Genomic DNA, 24,554 nt, shown 5'->3' on the forward strand with positions numbered 1-24,554 from the left:
ACTAAGCAGTCTATGATAGCAGAATAAGTATCAGAAATGGGAGGACACTATGGGCTCCATTTTACCTCTTTTAATAATTCACTCGCTTACTCTGGGCAAATTACCTCAAGTATTCAGGGCTGATTTAGTTCATGCATAAATTAAGGGGTCTATACCCTAGGTCCCTTCTAAGGCTCATCTTCTATGAAAATTATTAATTACTAAAGTACTAAAAATGATCAATTATCTACATCCCAGGGGCTTCAACATGGATTCAATTTGGGATACAGATGCATGGTAATACCAGCTTTGCCAAAATGTAGTTCAAGTTTTCAGCTGCAAATTATTAATCAAAGCACAGTTAACCACATTCTTAAACCCATCACAGCCTATGCCTATTGTGTGACACACCTTTTCTCCTACTTTGCATATTAAAGATTCCAAATGATCTTCAGTTTCATTTGCATCAGAGGTCTTTCTCCTTTTGTGAGGCTGCCCACCTATTTCAGCAATATAAAAAATTAACATTACATGATAAATCTGCTATCACAAATTTTATTTAACCTTTTTAGGTTATAATCTCTTTTCTACCAGGCCCTATGTTTTTACAGAGTAGAAGCTCTTCACAGACCCTCCATTTCTCAGACTAAGCTAGATTAACCAACAGCCTCCCATTCCCAGAGCCACTATATACACTAACTCCAGGAGGCATTATTTATGTTAAATTTTGTGTGAATAGTGCCCATGGAGCTATGCAATCAGCAGCCCTGTCCATTTCTGTGGACAAGCTGGAAAGCTGCCAACATGTTAAACACTAGTAGTTAGAATACTCATGTACTGCTACTCCCATTCTTTTAACTTGAGTTGTTTACTGATCCTCAGTTGCTTGTTCCAAAACCTGTTAGCACCAGTAGTATTCATTAGTCTAATAATGTAATTATTATGTAAATGACAAAATAAGGGTGCAAAACCAAGTCGAATGCTTTGGAAAGACTTGATCGGAAAAAAAAAAAGCTGTCATATCAGCTATAAAGAGGAAAGCTTCAAAAGATGGGAAAAAGGAGCATAAAACATTAGGATTTCTCACTTGCTTCACATGTTTCTAAGCTCTAATCTCAAGTCTTCAATTAACAATTTCAGTTCTGCATATGATGCAACACAACGGTATAGTTTATCCTAAATAATGGGAACGACAGTCAGTATACATATATTCAAAGAAAAGTCCTGAGCACTATATCAAATAATTGGTGGAAAAAAGGACCACATGTTTTACAATTCCTGCTTTAACTAGCTTTTATTAACTGAATTACTGATGACTGATTTATTTAAAAACCGTATCATTCGAATAATCTCTGTTTTTTAAATCTACCTTCTAAAATCATTACCAAACATCTGTCTTTTTGATTGCTCAACAATTCAAGTTGAATGAAGGTGTGCTAAAAATTAACTTCAAACACCTGTCTATTAAGACCCTTGCTCTTTGTATCTCTTACCACTTTGTTTAAAGCCTTAACACACTCACCTAAGTTCTTTTGTGGTATAATATAAAGCTTAAAAAATTAAAATAATAGTGTTAAGTATGGAACCTGATGCTGCTGCTAAACACTTTTGGCTAGTCTAATACAATTCAATTTTCGACTTCCATTGATTCAATTATTTGGTCAGCATATGGGCAAGAAAGCAAGAGCCTGTAACTGTGTGGGGAATCAGTATTAATAACAAAAATCTGCAGTTGGATATAGGGTTACACAGTAGCAAGTTACATATAACTTCAATCTTCAGACCTGAACGGCCAAAGGAATTATTGTTACAAAGTTCATCATCACTTACTCACCTTAAACATGTTTAAAATACATGTTTATGTTCTATATGTCCTTGGCTTTCCTTCTGTGGGGAAATTTGTACAAATGAGCCAACCTTTGGCCCTTTGGTGAACTCTTTTTCTTAGGGATAAAACTAAAATTAAACATTTTCCTTATGTGTTATTTCTTAGAACCTTAGAATCATTTCAGCTGACTTTTTATAGAGATAGTAGATACCGTCTCATTCAGATATATATTTTTAAGCATGTACATTTGCTTAGTGTAATTAAGCAAATTACTTGGAACACTTGGCTTGAAATGATGTATGGTGATTCTCATAAAACACAGCACCTGGCTATTCTAAGCTTGGAATGTTAAATCTATCGAATGACTGAAATGATCTTCAGATACCATATGAACTGAAGCTGAATAAAAAGAATCTATTACTATCCACATACGATCTGAGGGGGGGTATTATAAAGGTTACAGGGTAAGACACTCTGTGCGTCAACTTCCCAACCCATTAATTACCATTATAACCTGACTGAATGTCCACCAACTATAATTTTGAAGGGATAATGCCACAAAAAGTATAATACACATGCAGCATGAGAGCTGAGATGTATTTATTCCTAGAGATAGCTGCCTGTGTAAAGTTGTAGACACGTGTGGCAGAGAGGTTCAGGGACCTTGGTTCTTAAGTATATATCAAACCTAAGTCACAGGACCTATCAAGGTTCCACCACCCAAAGTGCCAACTTCCACACAAAGGTCTTTTATTTCCAGGATTCACTTATTGAAAAAAACAAAGCAAACTGATGTAATATTTATGCAAGCTGCCAGCTAGGACATTCAAATAGCTTTCTTCTACAGCAGTAGTTCTCAGCAGGGTGTAGATTTTGCCCCCAATGGTCATCTGGCAATCCTTGGAGACATTTTTAGTAGTCAAAACTAGGGGAAGCAACTGGCATCTAGTGGGTAGGGACCAGGCATGCTGCTAAATATCCCACGTTGCATAGGGCATCTCCCAAAACAAACAATCTGGCCAAGAATGTCAATAGTGCTGATGTTAAGAAACCGTATTCTAGAAAGCAGAGCTCCTCAGAACCAAATTTCAGTGAGGCTGGGAGAATGCAGATGCTGAAAAACTAGCTGAACGAGAGTAGTTTTTTTTGTTGTTGTTTTTTAAACCTTAAGCACATTGTTCCCTTCTTTCTGGCTCATCTATTTTGCCAACCCTTTATTCCACCTCTACAGTCTTCCTAACTTAACTTTCCAGCTGGCTTGTTCCAGTTTGGAATCGTACCACAGCAACCCTCCTCGGCCCTCTTATAAGCTTGAAAAGGGGAAAATAGTGCTGTGGGAAGAGAAGGTATGATTTCTAAGAAACAACTAGAAAATACATGTACATAGTCACATCTCTGAACTGCAAACCCTCTGTTCATTTTGGCTATATTAAAGGACAAGATTTGTCTGGAGAATGGGAGGAGGCAGAAAGTATTAAGAGGTAAGAAATGTTCCATTCTCACCTGATAGTTGAGAGACTATGAAGGGGTGAAAACTACAGACACAATCTGAACTTACGAACAGAAACATGATATTGAACTCAGGAGAGAACCTGGGTAAGGGAACAGGGAAATGAAATAAAACAATACGAATACAATTTGGGGAATTAGCTCAATGTACCCTGAAGAAAACATATCTATGGCAGTTCCCAAGGCAAGAACAGATTTTTTATTAAAATTTAACTATGTAAAAATTTTAAAATGTAAATTAAAGATAGCATTACCACTTCACTCAGACAGACTTGGCTAGTATAGAGAAGCAGGTATAAAATCCATCTGAAAGGCTCTTAATAAACCAAATAAATTTCCCCTCTATAAGGCAATCCTAATTTTATATGGGTACACTGTACATCTTATAGCCTTACAAGAAATTTTAGACCCACAAAATAGAAAACAAAAACCAACCCTGTAAAATAAAAAAGTAAAGTAACTAAAACCAACAACTTCAACATTACGTTTTTAAACCTTAAGCACACTGTTCCCTTCTTTTTGGCTCATCTATTTTGATATTGAACAACTTCAAAGAAAGATAACACGCCTTGATCCTGCAGATTTAAAACAGAGGCAACCATCACTTCTGAAATAAACTATACTCTCTCAAAGTAACAAATCCTTTCACTTCTATTTATTTTTTTCTTTAGTTAAGTAAAAAAATCAGCCACAGTCTAAAAGACAAGGACCTAATTCTAAGAAGCTTAAATGGGGCTAATACAGCAAATCTGAAACTTTTGTAAATTGCCAAAATTCCCAAAATTGTATTCGTATTGTTTCTAGCTAAGATTTTGAACAATCTAAATCCATTCTTAAAAGAACAATGGACTGCATATCCCATAGTAACTAAAAAGCTTCAGAGACATTTTTAAAGCAAGTCTAAGCAATTAGTTAAGATTTAGCACTGGACTAGTATTCATACACATTACTTTCCATTTAGCATTTCCTTTTCCCTGTTTATAAATGGACTACTACATGAACTTCATTGGTATAGCCTCCTAATCCTACCTCCCTGAATCTTTGATAGTTGAGTCTCAACACAGAAGTATAATTTTATAATCTCCCTATAAGATGCGACCCTCTGCTATCTCTCTAATCTTATCTCCTACAACTTCCCCCTCACTCACTCTGCTCCAGCACCACTGGCCTCCTTGCTGTTCTGTGAACATGACAGGAACCCTATAGTCTTCAGGCTTTTGCGCCCATGGTTACCTTTGGATCACTGCTTTTCCCCATACAGCTATATGGCTGCTACCTTACCTCCGGCAAGTCTTTGTTCAAATGCCATTCACACTGAGGCCTTCTCTAACCAACTTACATAAAATAGTTAACTTCTCCCTCACAGAAATCTCTCCCCCCTTTACCTGATATCACTCCATAGTGCCTGTCACTATATGATACACTATACTCTACTTGACTGTCTTCTCTCTACTCTAGAGGGGAGGCTCTATCTTTATATTGTCCACTGCTGTATGGCAAGTAATTAGGACAGAGCTTGGCACTGTTAAGTATTTGTTGAATAAATGATTATATATATATATATTACTTTCCACATGCTTGCTTCTGTATATACAGTATATATTGTAATTATGTTACATGTAAAATATATATTAGAGTATACATTTTATATAAATATAAATTTATATAATATATAAATATATAATACATTCTATTATAGTTTATATATATATATATATACTCTAGAGAGTCAAGCATATGGAAAGTCAGGGCCGTGACTGACAGCAGCTGACAATTGTCCAGAAATGCTCAGATGCATATATTTAATTCTGACTGTAATAATTCCTAGCCTATTTTAAAAGAGCCTTCTACAATCCTTAAGCTTCTAAGATTTTTTAAAAAATAGATGTTTAACTAAAAGGAAAGCATCCAAAATAATCTGATTCAGATCACTGTGTAGGGTAAACTCCAGCTGATCGTTATCCAAATTGTGGCAACTGACAAAAATTTCAGATTTGCCGTATTATCAAACATGAACTGTATCTGCCTCTCCCATACTAAAATATCAAACATAAAAACCTTTGCTTAATGAATGCCTTGTTTTACTTACTCTGAGGTTCCCGGGGCAAGACCCAAATGGAGTGATTCGGCTGCCAGCTGGTGTTAAAAACAAGCCAACTCCAAGAAAGTTACGTAAGTCTCCCAATAACCAAAGCAAAAGTTATTTTTCTACATATTTGCATTCCAATTCTCTAGGATGCCCTACAATGACATTCCCTCTCTCTTTAGGGATTACCTCTAAGTGAGAAAAAGGAAGCATAAGAACAACAAAGAAAATGGAAAGAACAAAAGACTCAAGTTCTCCAACCCCCAAGTAATGACTTGAGAAGTATGTTAGTTTTTGATTAGTCAATTACAAAGCATATGAAAATTTTATTATCGGCGGGCGCAGTAGCTCACATCTGTAATCCCAGCACTTTGGGAGGCCGAAGCGGGTGGATCACCTGAGCTCAGGAGTTCGAGACCAGCCTGGGCAACGTGGCGAAACCCCGTCTCTACAAAAAATACAAAAACAAAAAAAAAATTAGCCGGGCGTGGTGGCCCGCGCCTGTGGTCCCAGTTACTTAGGAGGCTGAGGTGGGAGGATCACTTGAGCCTGAGAGGCAGAGGTTGCAGTAAGCCGAGATCGCGCCACTGCACTCCAGCCTGACAAAGAGTGACACTCCGTCTCCAAAAAAAAAAAAAAAAAAAAAAAGGGAGGGAATTGTATTTTCTGTGCCTTGTACAGAGGTTACACAAGAAACCTCTTGTGTTAGAAATCAAAGCACGCAGCATAGTTATTTAATTCATACCTGTGTAGTGAAGAGAGCCCTGGACTGGATTTGCTCTTGCTGGTGTTTGGGAACTGACAGCTGTCCCTCCATGTTAGTTATGCTGTCTCTAGACCCTTAGGTGCCAGATAGAAAGCTGGACTAGAATATCCTCTCAAGCCATGCCTTCGTAGAAATCTGGTGTTTCACTATTAAAACTAAATGCACGCGATTCTGCCTCCACCTCAACTGCCACAACACTCCAGGAGAGACAAACGTTAGCAGATAAAACTTACTCAATTTAAAATGTCTGTTACGGTTTTTCTTCTTAGATTGACAGCACCTGCTAACGTTTACCGCCTCTTAAGCGTTGGCAAACGATAAAACATCGTTGCTGATGTGTATTACCTCATTTAACCTTCACAAAAACCAGCAAATATAAATATCATTACTTCTATATTACAGACTAAAGTTTAAGGAGATTACATAACCTGGACAAGATCACCAAGTAAATGGTAGGGTCTGGCTTTGAACCTAAACCCTCTGGTTCCAAAGTCTCATCTCTTAACCACTACTATACACTCTCTTCAAAAAACAATGTTAACAATAGAATTACTCTAAGTTTCACTTTTTTGGTATGTGGATTTGTTTTTGACCGATTGTAAGGCTTATGTGTAATATAAGCATCTTTTTTTTTTTGTTAAAACTAGAATTATTCCGTCTTTATGAAGGCAACACTATGATCTCCACGAGCACAATTATCCAAATGGAGATGGGAACCCCTGTTCTAACTCTCTCAGAGGCCTTAAGTTAGTTTTCTAGCACTCTCTCTCACACAAGGGAAATGCGCTTACGGCCAGTTCAAAATCTGCAGTAACCTGTGTCTGTTTATTAAGGACCTCTTGGGCGTGGGTAAGACAATATTCTTTCCCCGCAGCTTGAAAGAAGGGAAATCAACGGATGACCACTACTGGAACAGAGGTCAGACTGCAACTCATGAGATCTCTCAGTCCTTTCCTTCAGTGAATTCTTCCGAGCCCTTTTCAGGTGCAGCTTTGAAGGTTAAAACGAGACACTAGGACCAGTGGGTCCCTAAGAGGCGGCAGCACAGACACAGGTGTGCTTCCCTGCTCCGTGGTGCTACGGACGAAATTCTGAAGCGTCCTTAGAGACCAAGGGTCTACCCATGGGGTTCACCAGGCCTTCTTTCCCAAGGATCGGCCCTTGACTCAAAGAACTCGGGCGGGGGAGAAGTCACTTTCTAGAAGCCGCCCGGCCACACCGCCACTGTATTCTCCTCTTTCCCTCCGCGGCTCCCCGCACGTTCCCGGAGAGAAGAGCTTCCAGTCTCTTCCGTGGACACCCAAAGACGCCGAGCCTCGGCTCCCAACCGGGAGCGGCCTCTGCGGCCGGGCCGCAGGCACTCACCGTCGTTCTCGTCGCTGTGCCGCCGCCGCGACATGCCGCCCTCCGGTGCGCCGCGGAACCGAGAGGCCAGGGGGTAAGCGTTGCAGAACTGTCCGGCCAGCCGACGCAAGGACAGCTGCAAGGCGCGCAGATTGGCCGGCACGCAGGCGCACTAGCTCGCCACGGCCCCGGAAGCGCAGGAGAGGCCGCTGGGTGGGCTAGGCGCTGCGAGAACCGACGTGAGGAAGCTCAGTGGGCTACGAACGTCTAGCACACACGCAACCGCCCCCTCGGGCTGCCTCCGTCTGCCGGCTACTTCTTTCTCCCGCCTTCCGCTTTATGTCCTTCCGGGGCCACGCAGAAAGTGCCGCCGCTTTGGCCAGTCAGAGCCCCCGGGCCGCGGTCGTTGTACGCCTGAAGGCGGGTGGTGCCGGCGGCCGCTCTAGTCCCCGCGTCCGCTTAGGCCGGTCCTCCGGGGCCTCTCAATGGTTTTCCCGGCGGCCCTTGCGCCGACGCCAGGAGACTTCTGGAGCTTGGTGACGTCACGAGCGAGCTTTTCTACCCAAATACGCGGCGGGGGAATAGGCTCGAGGGCGGTGAGCCGTGACAATTGCTAGGTGGAAACAGTGCAGGGAAGAGAGACCTAAGAAAGGATCAGGACTGGCGGGTATGTGCTAATCTACTCCCACTTTCCGGCTTTTGCCGCCTTGGGAAAAGTGGGAGGAGAGGTTGGGCCAAGCTCTGCATGCGGGGTGGGGCCTGGGCGGGAGGCGGTGCCGCACGTGCCGCCCCTTGGTATGGAAAGGCCGGCCCTGACGCGAGCGTGCTGTTCCCGGCTTGCCGGCTGGCCGTCATTTTCCCTAAGTTGTTTGCTTAGGAAGGGACAAATGATTGTTTTAGTAATCTGTTTTCAAGGGTTATTGGGTACCTGTATGCCTGTGTGTGAGCGTCCCCTCCCCTGATGTCTTTATGAGCACCATACTGGCTTATCTGCTTTGTCCGTGGCCATCTGAAATTTCACTCTCCCGGCCTAATTTTCGGTCTTACCCATTTCAGTAAATGACGTCATCCATCGGCTGCTTAATCCAAAAATTTAGAGAGTCTTTCTTAGCTCTTTTCCCTCACTTTTTACATAACAATTGTTTGTAAACCCTGCCTGCTCTGCTTTCCACCCAAATCCAAAATCAGATCGTGTTACTGCCTTGTTTAAAAGTCTCCTATGACGGCCGGGCGGGGTAGCTAACGCCTGTAATCCCAGCACTTTGGAAGGCCGACGCGGGCGCATCCGCTTGAGCCTAGGAGTTCAAGACCCACCTGGGCAACAAGGCGAACACCGTCTTTACAGGGCAAAAAAAAAAAATTAGCCGAGCCTAGTGTTTGGCGCCTGTTGTCCCAGTTACTCGAGGGGAGGGTTGGGGGCCGAGGTGGGAGGATCCCTTGAGCCCAGGAGGTCGAGAATGCAGTGAGCGGTGATCGCACACTGCACTCCAGCCTGGGCAACAAAGTGAGACCCTGTCAAAAAAAAAAAAAAAGCCTCCTACGACTTTCCATTGCACACTCCATGCCATGGCCTGTGGGGTTCTACTTCTCCTCACCGTACTCCAACCACTCTTTCTGTTCTTACAATAAGTCAAGCTTGTTCTTATTTTAGGAACTTATACTATTTCCTTTACCTGAAGGTCTCTGGTTCTAAATCTGCGTGGCTGGCTCTTGGTCACTTAGGTCTCAGCTCAAATATAAGGTCCTTAGTGAGGCCTTCTTTGGTTACCCAATCACTGTTTTATTTCATTCAACGAATATTATATTTATTAGCATTTAGCACCTGCTAGGTGCCAGGCAGAGTTCTGAATGCTGAGGATGTAGAGGTGAACAAAGGAAAACTCCTGCTCTCTTGGCGCTGATATAGTCTAACGAACAATTCAGGAATAGCCACAAATAGTGCCATCATTGGTAGTGAGCAACGGGAGAGTAGTAGATGAGATCAGAGAGGTAGGGGGAAGGTGCTCTGTGAGGACTTTGGACATTATCCAAGTAAATTGAGAAGTCACTGGAGTATGATTTTTTTTTTTTGAGACAGGGTCTTGCTCTGTTGCCCAGGCTGGAGTGCAGTGGCACAGTCTTGGCTCATTGTAACCTCTGCCTTCTAGGTTCAGGCAATTCTTGTGCCTCAGCCACCCAAGTAGTGGCAATTACAGACATGCGCCACCACACCAGGCTAATTTGTGTATTTTTAGTAGAGATGGGGTTTCGCCATGTTGGCCAGGCTGGTCTTGAACTCCTGGCGTCCCCAAGTGCTGAGATTACAGGCATGAGCCTCTGCAGGGCCAGTGTGACTTATTTTTTAATAGTTACTTCTCTGGCTCCCAAAGGAGGAAGATAGTTCGACTTTTGCAATAATTCTAGCTGCAAATGATAGTAGCTTGAACTAGGGTAGTAGTGAAGATGGTGGTGCAAAGTGATCTGATTGGATTGTACTTCAAAAGCAAAGCTGGCCAGGCATGGTGGCTCACCCCTGTAATCCTAGCACTTTGGGAGTCCGAGGTGGGTGGATCACAAGGTCTGGAGATCGAGACCATCCTGGCCAACATGGTGAAACCCCGTCTCTACTGAAAAAAAACAAAACAAAACAAAAATTAGCTGCATGTGGTGGCACGCAGCTGTACTCCCAGCCACTTGGGAGGCTGAGGCAGGAGAATCGCTTGAACCTGGGAGGCGGAGGTTGCAGTGAGTCGAGATCACCCCACTGCACTCCAGCCTGGCGACAGAATGAAAACCGTCTCAAAAAAAAAAAAAGATTTTCTGAACAAGTGAATGATAGTATGAGAAAAGGAGTCAGGAATCATCCCAAAGTTTTTTTTGTCTGAATAACAGGAAAAATAAAATTGTCTTTTACTCAGATAAGGAAGACTGGGGAAGACCAAAGTTTGGTTTTGAACAGTTGTATTTGAAGCTGAAGCTAGCTAGCTTCACACACACTGTAAAATTCACACACAGTGGGGTATGTGAATTTGTAGTTTGGGAGAAAGGCCCAGGTTGAAGACATAAATATGGAGTCATTTATTATATAGTATTCTAAACAGAAAATTTCCTTTATGTTTCCTTTTTTTCTTTTCTCATGTAATTTTCAAATATTTACAGAAGTAGGGAAAATTTATGATGAATCCCCATGTACTCATCATCAACTTCAGTAATTCTTAATTCATGAGTAATCTGGTTTCATTGATATTACGTCCTCTCTCCCAATTATTTTGAGGCAAATATAGTTTTAAGTCCTTGGAAGTAGATGAGATCACCTGTAGGGTAAGTATAGATAGAGTGGTTCAACATTTAGAGGTTCGGGTAATAAGGAAGATCCAGCAAAGGAAACTGAGAAGCAGGGGCCCTTATCCCTAGCTGGGATTTTCATGTGTGTGTTTTGTTTTGTTTTGTTTTACTTAATGTCTCTCCTTACCAGAATATAAGCTCCAAGAGAGCAGGGACTTCAACTGTTTCATTCATAGCTGCATTCCCAGGGCTATTCCATGGGCCCGGCACATAGCAGAGGTGCCACAAATAATAATAATTCAGAGTATGTACATAAAATAAGCTGAGACTGAAAAAAGATGCAGAGTCGGAGGAGATCATTTTGGTGTGGTGGGAAAGGCACCCCACACTCAGGTGTGGAGACCTTGAGTCAGGAGAGAACATGGCTCATTTGTGGAACTGGGCATGGTCCAGTGTGACTAGAGTAGGATATCTGATGGGGAATGGGGAGCATAGTCAGAGATGAGCCTAGAGTATAAGGAAACTAAGTTTTTCAGGCCTTCAAAGGAAGCAGTGACACGGGATAGCAGACAAGACATAAGTGAAAGGTGACACTTGAGTTCAGTTTTCATATACATAGTAAGCATATGGGGAGGGAAAGAAATGAAAAAGTAAGGGAAACAAAGCAGTGGAAAGCATAAATGCTGGGACAGACCACATCAGGTCATATAGAGGGAGATTGGGAAAGATGCTGGAGGTGGGACCGGATTGGATAGTAATTCCTTTCGACAATGTTACCTCCCAAATGCACTGCCCTTATAGGTAAATAAGTTCTCTGTTTCTAGAACAATGCCTGGAACCTAGAAGACCCTCCATAAATATTTGTTGAATGAATTTTAATTTGGAAATGATATATGTACTTTCTCTACCTTTACAATAAAACAGCTTTGAGTATGGAGGAAGTGTGTTGAATAAGATTCTTCTACTTATTTTCTTCTGCCTGGAAGGCTTACAGGTTTGTGTAGAGTTAGGGATGTACTTTTTTCAGTGGGACTTTATATGAAAGACATTTTCATGAGAAAGGAAAGAGAAGCTAAAGAAGGTAGTATTTCTTCACCCAGTCTCTTCCACTTATTTTTCAAATACAAGAGAATTTGGGTTTAATAAATCTGTATTACCTTGCCTTACCCTTATAACAAAGCTCATTTTGAGCCCCATGAAAGCACCACTTAGCTGATTCAAATGCATTTTATGTAGTGCAAGTGACATCTTAATTTATGAATCCAAGGAACAAAAGTCCTTTATAAGAAAGTTGGTATTGTGTGTGTGTGTGTGTGTCTGTGTACGTTTAGTCTCCATCAGTCCCATCCAGCATTGTTAACAAGCAGTGTGTGTTCCCCCACACATAAACTGCTCCTCGTTGCCTTCACCTGGTTGAGGTACCCTGTAGGCAGAGTTGTGAATTGGCAAAGTTTTTCACCAGTGTCTCCCACCTTCGTTTCTCTCATTCTTAGTGGTGCTTTTTCTGCTCCCTCTTGTGGAGTTTGGGACTTCTTTGCATGTTACTATTTTCAGAACCTTGAGTGTCCACCTGTGGCTGCCTCCTTCAATATTGTCCTGAAGTAACTAACTTTGCCAGTTCACTAGTAATATGAAATAACCAGTTGTTATGCTGTGGGGCAGAAATTTGGACAGGGCACAACAGGGACACCTTGTCTCTGCTCTCAGCTCAGAGGCCAGTCTGGAATCTGAAGGGTCTAGTGGTTGATGCTGGCTGTCAGCTGGAGGCCTCTGTTCCTCTCCACCTGGTTCTCTGTGTGTGGTCTCTGCATGGGTTGGATTGGCTTACAGTACAGTGGTTGGTCTCCTCAGCGTGAGCATCTCAGAATGAGAGCTAGTGCTAGCGTATCCTTTTGAGAACCCAACCTCAGTCATAAAACATTGCTTCCATCACACTTTGTTTTTGGGAGTAGTTAACAAGCCTGCCTAGGCTTAGGGAAATGGACCAGAAATACTGCTGCAGCCATTTTTGGAAAATATAATCTGTCACAGCTAATTTTTAAACAAAATTTTAATGTTAAATTTAAAATACAGCATTCAATTAAAATATTAATAATATTACCATTCATTGAACCCTAGTTTGTGCCAGACACTGTATATTAATATTTCTTTCCAGTCCACAGTACAGTACTGTAATGTAGATTTACATTACAGTACACAATGCACAATTTCCACAAGAGAGATTTAGAACTCAGAAACCTTAGGTAGCTTGTCCATGTTCACATGCTTGGCAAACTGCTGCAACACAAACCAAAGCCCATGCTTTTTCTCAGTGTGCGTCTTAGTGCTTGTCACCCGTAACCTTTGCTTTACAAAAGAATCAACGCGGTGTGATGGTTGTAGTGTGTCCATTTTGATGAGATTTGGCCACAGTAGCGATTTTGACATTTCTTCTGGCTCATTACAGTGGGGCTGTCTTGGGAACTATTTCTTCTAAGGAAGGAAATTTTCATAGCTCTGAAATTAAGGGGCAAAAAGAAGAAAGTGTTTATAACTGAAGGTGCTGGCACACATCTTGATTGATTTGGGTTGTACCTGTTGCTTTTCTGGTATTATTTACCCTAATGTCTGCATGGCTCGCTCCCTAATTCAGGTTTCTGACCAAATGCTATTGCTGCAGAAAGGCTTTTCCTACTCTCTGTGTTCGAAGGGCTCCTCCATCACTGCCTCCCTACCCTCCTGATTATTCTTCATAACCTTTTCACTGTCTGACTTTAAAAATAAAAAATCAATTTATCCACTTGTTTACTTCACCCCACTGGAATGTAAACTCTAAGCAGGCAGAAACTTTTTCGCTTTCGTTTACTGCTATATTCTCAGTGCTTAGAATAGCGCGTGACTTAGAGTCGTTCCTAAGTAAATACTATCGATTTAGTAAGTAAATGATGGTTAGCTTGGGCTACTTTGCCCATGCTGATTTGCATGATTGATTAGCTTCATATTTTCTTCAAAATCAAAGACTAGCATGGCTGCTTCTTTCTTATTTATATTCTAGGAGGTATTTAACTGAAAGGAATATCTGCTTCACTGTTGCAACCAAACCAGATGCCTTCTTCCACTTCACCAGACCAAGGAGATGACCTGGAGACCTGCATTTTAAGATTTTCTGACCTGGATTTAAAAGATATGAGTCTTATTAATCCCAGCAGCAGTCTTAAAGTAGAATTAGATGGCAGTACAAAAAAGAAATACTCGTTTGCAAAGAAAAAGGTAGAATTCCTATGAATGTTTCATGATCATGTATATGTGGTTAATGCAGATACATTTGGAAGCATGTTATCAAGGTTGCTCTCCAGCTCAAGGTAAAGTCTAGTCAGGAACATTAACCAGTGATGTTAATTCCATCCCAGGCAAAGGGTAATCATAGGTAAGGTGTGGCCCTGGAATAGCCATGGTGGAGTACTTGAGGAGGGTGGATCCTAGACAGATGGATTAGATTTCATTCGCCACCCCCCAGGTCAAAAAAGACCATAAACAAAGTTGAAAACCAAATGACAAGTGAAGAAAAAAGTTGGTAACTGTGATCAACAAAAGATCACTAAAAACATGTATCAGTAAGAAGATAAATGCTATAATGGAAAAATAGGCAACAGATGTGAATAGGCAAGCCAGAAATAAACAAATAGAATAAGCAGGAAAAAGTATTCAGCATTACTACTAATCAAAGATATTAAAAAAAAATAGGGTAGCATTTCTTTTGCCTTTTATTTGGACCAACATTAAAAATATTGATGATAAAAAATACTGATAGAATTCAGTGAGGCTATGGATAAAATGGCACCCACATGCTTTTCTGGTTAGTGTATAAATTGGTACATTTTTCCTATTACAGATTAAGTCACTATTACAGATTAAAATTTCATGCTCTTTGACCCCTCAATTTTTATTTTAGATATTCTAAGTAGGTGGTTAAAGATATAGAAAGATGGATGCATGGAATGCTCATTCAACATTGCTTTTAATTGCAAATATTAGAAACAATCTAAATGTTCATCAGTTGGTAACTGGTTAAGAGAATTTTCTGTTTGATTATTTTACAATAAGCGTAAATAATTTTTATAAAAAGAGTAATATTATTTTCCAAGAAAGAAGATATTTTGGTACGTTTCTTCCTGGTCTTTTTCGATGTACTTTTTAATGTGGTTGAGATTACATTGCATAAGCAAATTTTATCCAATTTTTTTCACTTTATATTATTATATCATAAATATTTTTACATATAACTTAAAACTGGCTGCTTTAATATTCCATGGGTAAGCATACTTCATAATTGACTTTCCATATTCCTTTCAAAAATAACTGATAGTGTTATTTGTGATATTTTAGGCCAAACTGTATTATGTATATTCCGGTGTGACTTAGTCTTATATCCTGAGAATAAAATTATGATGCTGAGAGTTATTTAACCTCCTCAATATAAAGCCTAGTTTTAATTTCTCTAATAGTCTCTTCTAAAGCTTACTAATAAGAGAAGTGTTACTTCTCAGAGAATTGTATAACATAATGGAACATAAAACTAGAAGCCCCTGTGGAAAGATAATATAAGGAATCTTAGTGAGACTTCTATTAGCCATAAACCTAAGGTTATTTAACAGTGTCAGTGTTTGAAATCTAATTGCAGGCCTTTGCCCTTTTTGTCAAAACCAAAGAAGTTCCAACAAAAAGGAGTTTTGAATGTAAAGAAAAATTGTGGAAATGCTGTCAGCAGCTATTCACAGACCAAACCAGCATCCACAGACATGTGGCAACACAACATGCTGATGAAATTTATCACCAGACAGCTTCTATTTTAAAGCAACTGGCTGTGACATTGAGCACCTCAAAGAGCCTTTCGTCTGCAGATGAAAAGAACCCTTTAAAAGAGTGCCTTCCACATAGCCATGACGTGTCTGCTTGGCTCCCTGATATAAGCTGCTTTAACCCTGATGAGCTGATAAGGTAAGATTTTCATTCTGTATTTTGGTTTGATTTAAAGTATTTTTCCAACTACAATGAGATACTACAATTCACCCATTAAAATGGCTAAAGTGAGAAAGACCAACTCTGTCAAATGTGAATGAGGATGTGGAACAACTGGAACACTCAGTCACTGTTGGTGGGAATGTAATATGGCACAACCACTTTGGAAAAGTGTTCGGCAATTTCTTAAACATGCATCGTTCCTGTGGCCCACTCCTGGGTATAATACCAACAGCAATAAAAACATATCCCCAGAAAGCCTTGTACAAGAATGCTCGTAGCAGTTTTATTCATAATAACAAAAAACTGGAAACAACTGCAAATATCCATCAATAGGAGAATGAATAAACTGGTATAGTCAGGTAAGAATATTGCACGACAATAAAGTGCTATGAACTGCTAATATTCAAGAACATATATGGGTGAATGAGAAAATCCTTATGCTGAGTGAAAATAGCCAGACAACACAATACATATTTTCTGATTTCATGTACTTGAAGCCAAAACTAATATATGATGATAGAAAGGTTCTGGCAGACAGTTTGGGAATACACAAGATTTTTTGAGGTATTGGAAATGTTCTGGTTTTGATAGTGGTGTGGATTACACAGGTATACCTGTGTCAAAAATGATCAAACTTTACACTTAAGATCTGTGTATTTCACTTGTAAACTATGCCATGCTTTAAACATTTTTAAATAAATAGGGCAGGAAAAACTAAGCAAAAAAAAGGGGGAGTTTCTTTGAAGCTAGATATCATTATCTGTATGATTTCAAATATACGTATCCAGAAAAAATGCATCATTTATTAGGTTTATTGGGGAATGTAGCATTGCACATAGTGAATTTTTCAGAAAGCAGGTAAATGTAGCTTACATTTTAAAGCATCTAAACTTTCTTTGATTTAACCTTTTTTTTTTTTTTTCTGGAGTCTTTCAAACTGCATTAGACTCTTCTTTAGTTGCATAATTAAACAGAATATAGTGAATGTGATTGAACTTTCTCCGAGTGCTTTAATGCCATCAGAATGAACTTAAGTAGGATGCCAAGGTATAAAAGTTTGTCTTTTTATTAAGAAGGCTCAGACTTACTCTTCTGTTACCTCTCCTCCCTCTCTTCTAATTCTAGATCCAAACCCTCTGTATTATTGCTATGTACCAAATTCAGCTTACAGCAGCATAGTTGGTGGTACTAGCTCAGAGTCTCTCATGAAGTTGCAGTCATCTTATTGCTTGACTGGGGCTAGTAAATCTGTTTCCAGGTTTGCTCATGTGGTTGGTGGCAGGCTTGTTTTTTCAGTGGCTTTTAGTCAAAGGCCTCCATTCCTCTCTATGGGGGTCTCTTCATAGGCTGCCTGAGTGCCCTCATGACATGGCATGTGATATGTGAGAGACAGAGACACCAAGACAGAAACCACAGTCTTTTATGACCTAATCTCAGATTGCCATACCATCACTTTTTATTGATGCTGTTGGTCACATAGACTAACCTCAGTACAGTGTAGGAGAGAACTACACAAGGGTCTAAATACCAGGAGGCAGGATCATCAGGGATCATCTTGGAGGCAGGGCACCATACCTCAGAGTTGTTACTTTTTAGTGTGTATTACCTAGCAGCACTGTCTGCACTTTACCTATTCTGTCAGTTTCTTAACTACTTGCAACAGCTAGATCCTTAAGGCACAGAATTCTAGAGGCCTAAGTTAGGCCAATAACATGCGTAGTATATATAGCCAAAGACCGTAGCCTGTGCAGCAGCATATACCCAGTCAGTTGACATTGTTTGTGAGGTTTTTTCTTTTTTCTTTTTTTTTTTGAGGCAGAGTCTCACTCTGTCACCCAGACTAGAGTACAGTGGTGTGATCTTGGCTCACTGCAACCTCTGCTTCCCAGGTTCAAGTGATTCTCCTGCTTCAGCCTCCCAAGTAGCTGGGATTATAGGCACGCACCACCACACCCAGCTAATTTGTATTTTTAGTAGAGACAGGGTTTCACCATGTTGGCCAGACCAGTCTTGAACTCCTGACCTCAGGTAATCTGCTAACCTTGGCCTCCCAAGTGCTGGGATTACAGGCATGAGCCACTGTATCCAGCCTGTTTGCAAGGTTTCTTGGAGACCATTCTACATATTCTTTAGGGAGGAGAGGTAAAGAAAGAAAATTGTATTATTTTCAAAAACAAGTGGGAAGACACAGAGACATTAATGATTCCTCTACCCTACGTAATGTCAGAGCTTAAAAAAGGGTTTTGTATTAGTCTGTTTTCATGCTGATAAAGACATATCCAAGACTGGGCAATTTACAAAAGAAAGAGTTTTAATGGACTTACAGTTCCACATGGCAGGGGAGACCTGATGATCATGGTGGAAGGCAAGGAGGAGCAAGTCACATCTTACATAGATGGCAGCAGGCAAAGAGAGAGAGCTTGTGCAGGGAAACTCCTGTTTTTAAAACCATCAGATCTCTTGAGACTTACTATCACAAGAACAACATGGGAAAGACTCATCCCCATGATTCAATTACCTTCCACTGGGGTCCTCCCATGACACGTGGGAATTGTGAGAGTTACAATTCAAGATGAGATTTGGGTGGGGGCACAATCAAACCATATCATTCCGCCCCTGGCCCCTCCCAAATATGTCCTTACATTTAAAAACCAATTATGCATTCCCAACAGTCTCCAAAGTCTTATTTTAGCATTAACTCAAAAGTCCACAGTGTGAAATCTCATCTGAGACAAAGCAAACCCTTTCCACCTATGAGCCTGTTGAAAGCAAGTTAGTTACTTCCTGGATACAATGGGGGCACAGGCATTGAGTAAATACAGCCATTCCAAATGGGAGAAATTGGCCAAAACAAAGGGGCCACAGGCCCCATGCAAGTCCTAAATCCAGCAGGGCAGTCAAATTTTAAAGCTCCAAAATGATCTCCTTTGACTCCGTGTTTCACATCCAGGTCATGCTGATGCAAGAGGTTGGTTCCCATGATATTGGGCAACTCCGCCTCTGTGGCTTTGCAGGGTATAGCCTCCCTCCTGACTGCTTTCACAGGCTGGGGTTGAGTATCTGCATCTTTTCGGCACACGGTGCAAGCTGTCAGTGGATCTACCATTCTGGGATCTAGAGGACCGTGGCCCTCTTCTCATAGCTCCACTAGGCAGTGCCTCAGTGGGAACTCTGTGTTGGGTCTCTGACCCCACATTTCCCTTCCGCACTGCCCTAGCAGAGGTTCTCCATGAAGGCCCTGCCCCTGCAGCAAACTTCTGCCTGGGCATCCAGGTGTTTCCATACATCCTCTGAAATCTAGGCAGAGGTTCCCAAACCCTGATTCTTGACTTCTGTGCACTCACAGGCTCAACACCACCTGGAAGCTGCCGAGGACTGGGGCTTGCACCCTGTGGAACCATGGCCTGAATGCTACATTGGCCCCTTTCAGTCACAGCTAGAGTGGCTGGGATGCAGGGCACCAAGTCCCTAGACTGCCCACAGCAGGGGGACCCTGGGTTCAGCCCATGAAACCATTTTTTCCTCCTAGACCCTCCGGCATTATCGGGGGAACCAGCCCCCAGTATTTCAACGTAGGTTCTTTTCTATTTTCCCTAAGTGTCAGCTGGTCTGAGAAATAAAGAGTACAAAAGAGAAATTTTACAGCTGGGTCTCCAGGAGTGACATCACATGTCAGTAGGTTCCGTGATGCCCACCTGAGCTGCAAAACCAGCAAGTTTTTATTAGGGATTTCAAAAAGGGAGGGGTGTACGAATAGGGAGTGGATCACAGAGCTCACATGCTTCAAATGGCAATAAAAAAGATCACAAGGGCAGAAGGGCAGAGCAAGGTCACAAGGCCAGGGCTAAATTAGAATTACTGATGAGGTTTCATGTCCCACTGTGCACGCATTGTCTTTGATAAACATCTTAACAGGAAACAGGGTTCAAGAGCAGAGAACTGGTCAGACTAGAATTCACCAGGCTGGAATTTCCTAATCCTAGCAAGCCTGGGGGCACTGCAGGAGACCAGGGTGTATTTCATCCCTTGTCTTCAACTGCATAAGGCAGACACCCCCAGAGTTTCCGTCCATAGGACCACACGGGAATGCATTCCCTTCCCAGGGTTATTCCTTACTGGGAAAAGAATTCAGCGATATTTCTCCTACTTGTTTTCTTCAATAAGAAAAATATGACTCTGTTCTGCCCAGCCCCGCAGGCAGTCAGACATTATAGTTATCTCCCTTGTTCCCTGAACATCGCTGTTAATCATGTTCTTTTTCAAGGTGCCCAGATTTCATATTGTTCGAACACACATGTTTTACAAACAATTTGTGCAATTAATGCAATCATCACATGGTCCTGAGGTGATATACATCCTCAGCTTATGAAGATGATGGGATTAAGAGATTGAAGACAGGCATAGGAAATTTTAAGAGTATTGATTGGGGAAGTGATAAATGTCCATGAAATCTTCACAATTTATGTTTAGAGACTGCAGTAAAGACAGGTGTAAGAAATTATAAAAGTATTAATTTGGGGAACTAATAAATGTCCATGAAATCTTCACAATTTATGTTCTTCTGCCATGGCTTCAGCTGGTCCCTCCATTCAGGGTCCCTGACTTCCCACAACAAGGCATGTGATAGGAGGGGCTGTCATGAGGACCTCTGACATGCCCTGGAGACATTTTCCCCGTTGTCTTTGGGATTAACATTTGGTTCCACATTACTCATGCAAATTTCTGTAGCCAGTTTGAATTTCTCCTCAGAAAATGGGATTTCCTTTTCTATTGCATTGTCAGACTGCAAATTTTTTGAACTTTTATGTTTTGCTTCCCTTATAAAACTGAATGCCTTTAACAGCACCCAAGTCACCTCTTGAACGCTTTGCTGATACCCTAAATCATCTCTCTCAAGTTCAAAGTTCCCCAAATCTCTAGGGCAGGGGCAAAATGCCACCAGTCTCTTTGCTAAAACATAACAAGTCACCTTTGCTCCATTTCCCAAGAAGTTCCTCATCTCCATCTGAGACCACCTCAGCCTGAAGTTCATTGTCCATATCATTATCAGCATTTTGGTCAAAGCCATTCAACAAGTCTCTAGGGAGTTCCAAACTTTCCCACATTTTCTTATCTTCTTCTGAGCCCTCCAAACTGTTCCAGCCTCTGCCTGTTACCTAGTTCCAAAATCACTTCCTCCTTTTGGGTATCTTTTCAGCAGCACCCCACTCTACTAGTACCAATTTATTGTATTAGTTCATTTTCATGCTGCTGATAAAGACATACCCAAGACTGGGCAATTTACAAAAGAAAGAGGTTTAATGGACTTAACAGTTCCACATGGCAGGGGAGGCCACACAATCATGGTGGAAGGCAAGGAGGAGCAAGTCACATCTTACATGGATGGCAACAGGCAAAGAGAGAAAGCTTATACAGGAAAACTCCCAGTTTTAAAACCATCAACTCTCATGGGACTTACTCACTGTCATGAGAACAGCATGAGAAAGACCTACCCCTGTGATTCAATTACCTCCCACTGCGTTCCTCTGACGACACGTGGGAATTGTGAGAGTTACAACTCAAGATGAGATTTGGGTGGGGACACAGCCAAACAATATCAGGTTTTTATTGCCAAATACAGTTTTCTGAGCTGAATATGTTTTAGGAAGTGTATTAACTTTTAAAACTGAATCATAGGATTCGATGTTTAGATCCTGGCCTTGAAAAACTCACCAAGTCATATTACAGAATTCCAGAGGACAAATTTCTGACTTTAAGGACTTATTGAACTATTTGGTAAATAGAAATACAGTTGACCCTTGAATGACTAAGCAATTATTGAACTGTTTGGTAAATAGAAATACAGTTGACCCTTGAACGACTAAGCAATTTTTGAACTATTTGGTAAATAGAAATATAGTTGATCCTTGAAAAACACGGGGTCAGGAATCCAAGGATTAGGGGCAGTTGAAAATTTGCATATAACTTTTAACTCCCCCAAAACTATACTAATAGCCTCCTGTTGACTGAATCCTTATCAATAATGTAAACAGTCAATGAACACATCTTTCTATGTTATGTATATTATATATTGTGTACTGTATTAAAGTAAGCTAGAGAAAATGTTATTAAGAAAATCATAAGAGGCCAGGTGCAGTGACTCATTCCTATAATCCCAGCATTGTGGAGGGCCAAGGCAGGAAGATCACATTAGGCCAAGAGTTCAAGACCAGTCTGGGCAACATAGTAAGACCCTGCCCTACAAAAAAAAAAGAAAAAGAAAAAGAAAATCTTAATATATATTTACTATTCTTTCAGTGGAAGTGGCTCGTCATAAAGGTCTTCATCTTTGTCACCTTCACATTGAGTAGGCTGAGGAGGAAGAGGGATTGGTCTTGTTGCCGCATGAGTGCTAGAGGCACAAAAAGATCTACAAGTAAGTGGACCTGCACAGTTCAAACCCGCGTTGCTCACGGGTCAACTGTAGTCCAAATTTGATCAATTTTTGTCATTACTACTCAGTGCCACATTCCCTTTTGCTTATTGGAAAGGAGAAAGAAAGCAAGTTGAAGTAGAAGTCACACTTGAGCTAGTCACTAAAATTTTCTGTACCTTCATTTCCTCACCTCTAAAATTGGAATAATAATGCCTGCCTTGCCTACCTCCCAGTACTGTAAAATGAGTTATATAGGACGGTGATAGTATGAGCAGTTGTGAACTATACTGTGCTATACAGATATGGCCCTTCCATTTCATATGGCCCCACACTTCAGGGAATTTACTTACTAGTTAGAAAAACAAAGACAAAGACACATGAGGCAATTAGCAGATGATACAGGTTACATAATTATCAGTTGAATTGTATGGTACAGAGACTAATTTGTTATAGGAGCTTAGAGAAAGGAAAATAGGATCTAAAATAGACAAGAAGGTTTTATGGAGGAGCATGGAAAGCATGGAGGAGACTAGGCCCTGAAATATGATGAGGCTGTTGAGGAGGGACTCAGACTCCAGAGCTGGATAGGACCTTAATTGTCGTGTACTGTAGCATTCCCTAAAATATGTTCTGTGGAATACTAGTTCTAGAGGATGCTAACAAGCTATTGAAAAAAGGAGTATTAAAGACAAATTTGGGAAGCACTCAGTCAAAATGTTGTTACTGCAAGACTTCTCAGAGCCTTTAAGAGGCTTTGGCTGTGATTCTTAAGGAGGGAGATGTTGTCTGCAGGGTTTCCAAACATAATTTTATAGAACAGCTTCATAACATACTTTGGAAAATATAGTTTATTTCCATTCTCTGATTTTACAGATGAGGAAACCAAGGCCCAGAAGTATGAAAGACCTGCCCAGCTAGTTAGTATAAGACAGCCCAGTGCAGTAGAAAGAGTATAGATCTGGTGTCAGAAGACTGGCGTTTAGGTCCTTGCTATCACTTTCTGACTGTCTGACTTGGGAGGAATTGGCCTCAATTTATTCAGCTGTAAAATGGGGATAATAATAACCTGCATCATAGAAAGAGGGTTATAAGAAAAAATGGAAGTGAAACTTTTTTGTATGATGATTCATACAGATACTGCCTTATGTGAGAGGATAAGCCAGAATGGAACCAAATTTCTAACTTTTCTATGAATTGGAGTTACTAATACCTGTCTCTTGGATGTGACCATTAAATGAGGGATCAAAGTAAACTCACTTTTTGTAAAATAAGTTCAGTGCAGATACTGTCTTCTGTAGAGCAAATATAAAAAGAAGTTGCTTCTCATTTCAGGAGGAGAACAATAATCAGCAAAGGCAGGCATGAGTGTCTTCATCTTAGCCTTCCCTCAGACTGCCCGGGTGTACTTTATGAATTATGACTTCTTTATGCCAGTGACTCAAATGCTCTTTGCCTTGGATTTTCATTTTATAGTGGCCAGGACAGTGAAGAAGGGGAGGTGCTCCTTTATTACTGCTACCGTGACCTGGAGGATCCCCAGTGGATCTGTGCCTGGCAGACAGCTCTGTGTCAGCACCTGCACCTCACAGGCAAGGTAACACCTTCTCCTATATTCCTTCCTTCACTGGGTTTATCTTGCCTGCCAACCTTGGATTGCAAATGCTGTGCTCGTTATAAAAAAGATTCACTGTTGAGTTCTTACAAGTTAGGGAAATTCTGCAGGGTATGTAAGTAGAATATTAGGCAGCTATTAACATGGTATTTTATAAGAATATTTACTGGCATAAACCAGGAGTCAGCAAACTTTTTCTTGAAGAACCAGATAGTAGATATTTTAGATGTTGCACAAAAAATTATTCAGTATTGTTATAGCATGAGAGCAACTATAGATAATAATGTAAAAGAATTGGATGGCTGTGTTTGAATAAAACTATATGCAAAAGCAAGGCTAGTTTGCCGACCCCGGTATAGGGAAATGTTCATGATATATTAATTGGAAAAACATATTATAGAACATAGAGGTGTGATTCCAAGTTGCCTCTTAATTTTCTAGAACCTGCCAGGGTCATTTACCAGCTCAGGGTATTGACATTTGCTGTTTCCTTCCTCTCTAGAGTGCTCTTCCCCTGCACCTTCACATGGCGCATACCCCACTTCAGATCTCGGCTCACATATTGTCTCCTTAGAGCTCCAGTCTGAAGTAGTCCTCTCCAGATCTCATCACATTCTATCCCTTTCTGCTTTTCAAAGGATTTATTACTATCTGAAAGTATAATCTTCATTTATAAGCTTCATGAGGACAGGAATTTTGGTCTTAATTGATGTATTCTCAGTGCTGGAACAGAGCTTAGCATGTAGTAGA

At 40.9% G+C, this 24,554-nt stretch overlaps 3 protein-coding genes and 1 long non-coding RNA gene across 6 annotated transcripts in view; 2 read left to right on the forward strand and 2 right to left on the reverse strand.

Annotated features, from left to right (window-relative positions):
• NCBP1 (nuclear cap binding protein subunit 1) overlaps positions 1-7,996 on the reverse strand; it is a 38,943-nt gene extending 30,947 nt beyond the window's left edge. Inside the window, exons 1-2 of one of the 2 annotated variants that reach the window (XM_055271748.2) lie at positions 7,534-7,996; positions 391-479 (exon numbers count right to left, since the gene is read on the reverse strand). In XM_055271748.2, coding sequence (XP_055127723.1) covers positions 391-479; positions 7,534-7,567 — 123 coding nt within the window. In that variant the 5' untranslated portion in view covers positions 7,568-7,996. The remainder of the gene's footprint in view (positions 1-390; positions 480-7,533) is intronic. The other variant, XM_063636183.1, reaches the window with a different exon arrangement.
• LOC134736187 (uncharacterized) lies at positions 3,239-5,735 on the forward strand. The gene is made up of 3 exons (XR_010120014.1): positions 3,239-3,288; positions 5,412-5,488; positions 5,585-5,735. It is a non-coding gene; the product is annotated as an uncharacterized lncRNA (long non-coding RNA).
• The window catches only part of TSTD2 (thiosulfate sulfurtransferase like domain containing 2), a 31,168-nt gene continuing 14,305 nt past the window's right edge, over positions 7,692-24,554 (forward strand). Inside the window, exons 1-4 of one of the 2 annotated variants that reach the window (XM_055271751.2) lie at positions 7,692-8,179; positions 13,811-14,025; positions 15,437-15,753; positions 23,666-23,786. In XM_055271751.2, the coding sequence (XP_055127726.1) occupies positions 13,861-14,025; positions 15,437-15,753; positions 23,666-23,786 (603 nt within the window). In that variant the 5' untranslated portion in view covers positions 7,692-8,179; positions 13,811-13,860. The remainder of the gene's footprint in view (positions 8,180-13,810; positions 14,026-15,436; positions 15,754-23,665; positions 23,787-24,554) is intronic. The other variant, XM_063636187.1, reaches the window with a different exon arrangement.
• The window catches only part of TMOD1 (tropomodulin 1), a 121,117-nt gene continuing 109,374 nt past the window's right edge, over positions 12,812-24,554 (reverse strand). The window contains exon 10 of the mRNA XM_055271754.2: positions 12,812-13,272. Within this exon, the coding sequence (XP_055127729.1) occupies positions 13,265-13,272 (8 nt within the window). The 3' untranslated portion in view covers positions 12,812-13,264. The remainder of the gene's footprint in view (positions 13,273-24,554) is intronic.

Source organism: Symphalangus syndactylus, chromosome 3, assembly GCF_028878055.3.
Source record: "Symphalangus syndactylus isolate Jambi chromosome 3, NHGRI_mSymSyn1-v2.1_pri, whole genome shotgun sequence".
NCBI classification, from domain to species: Eukaryota; Metazoa; Chordata; class Mammalia; order Primates; family Hylobatidae; genus Symphalangus; species Symphalangus syndactylus.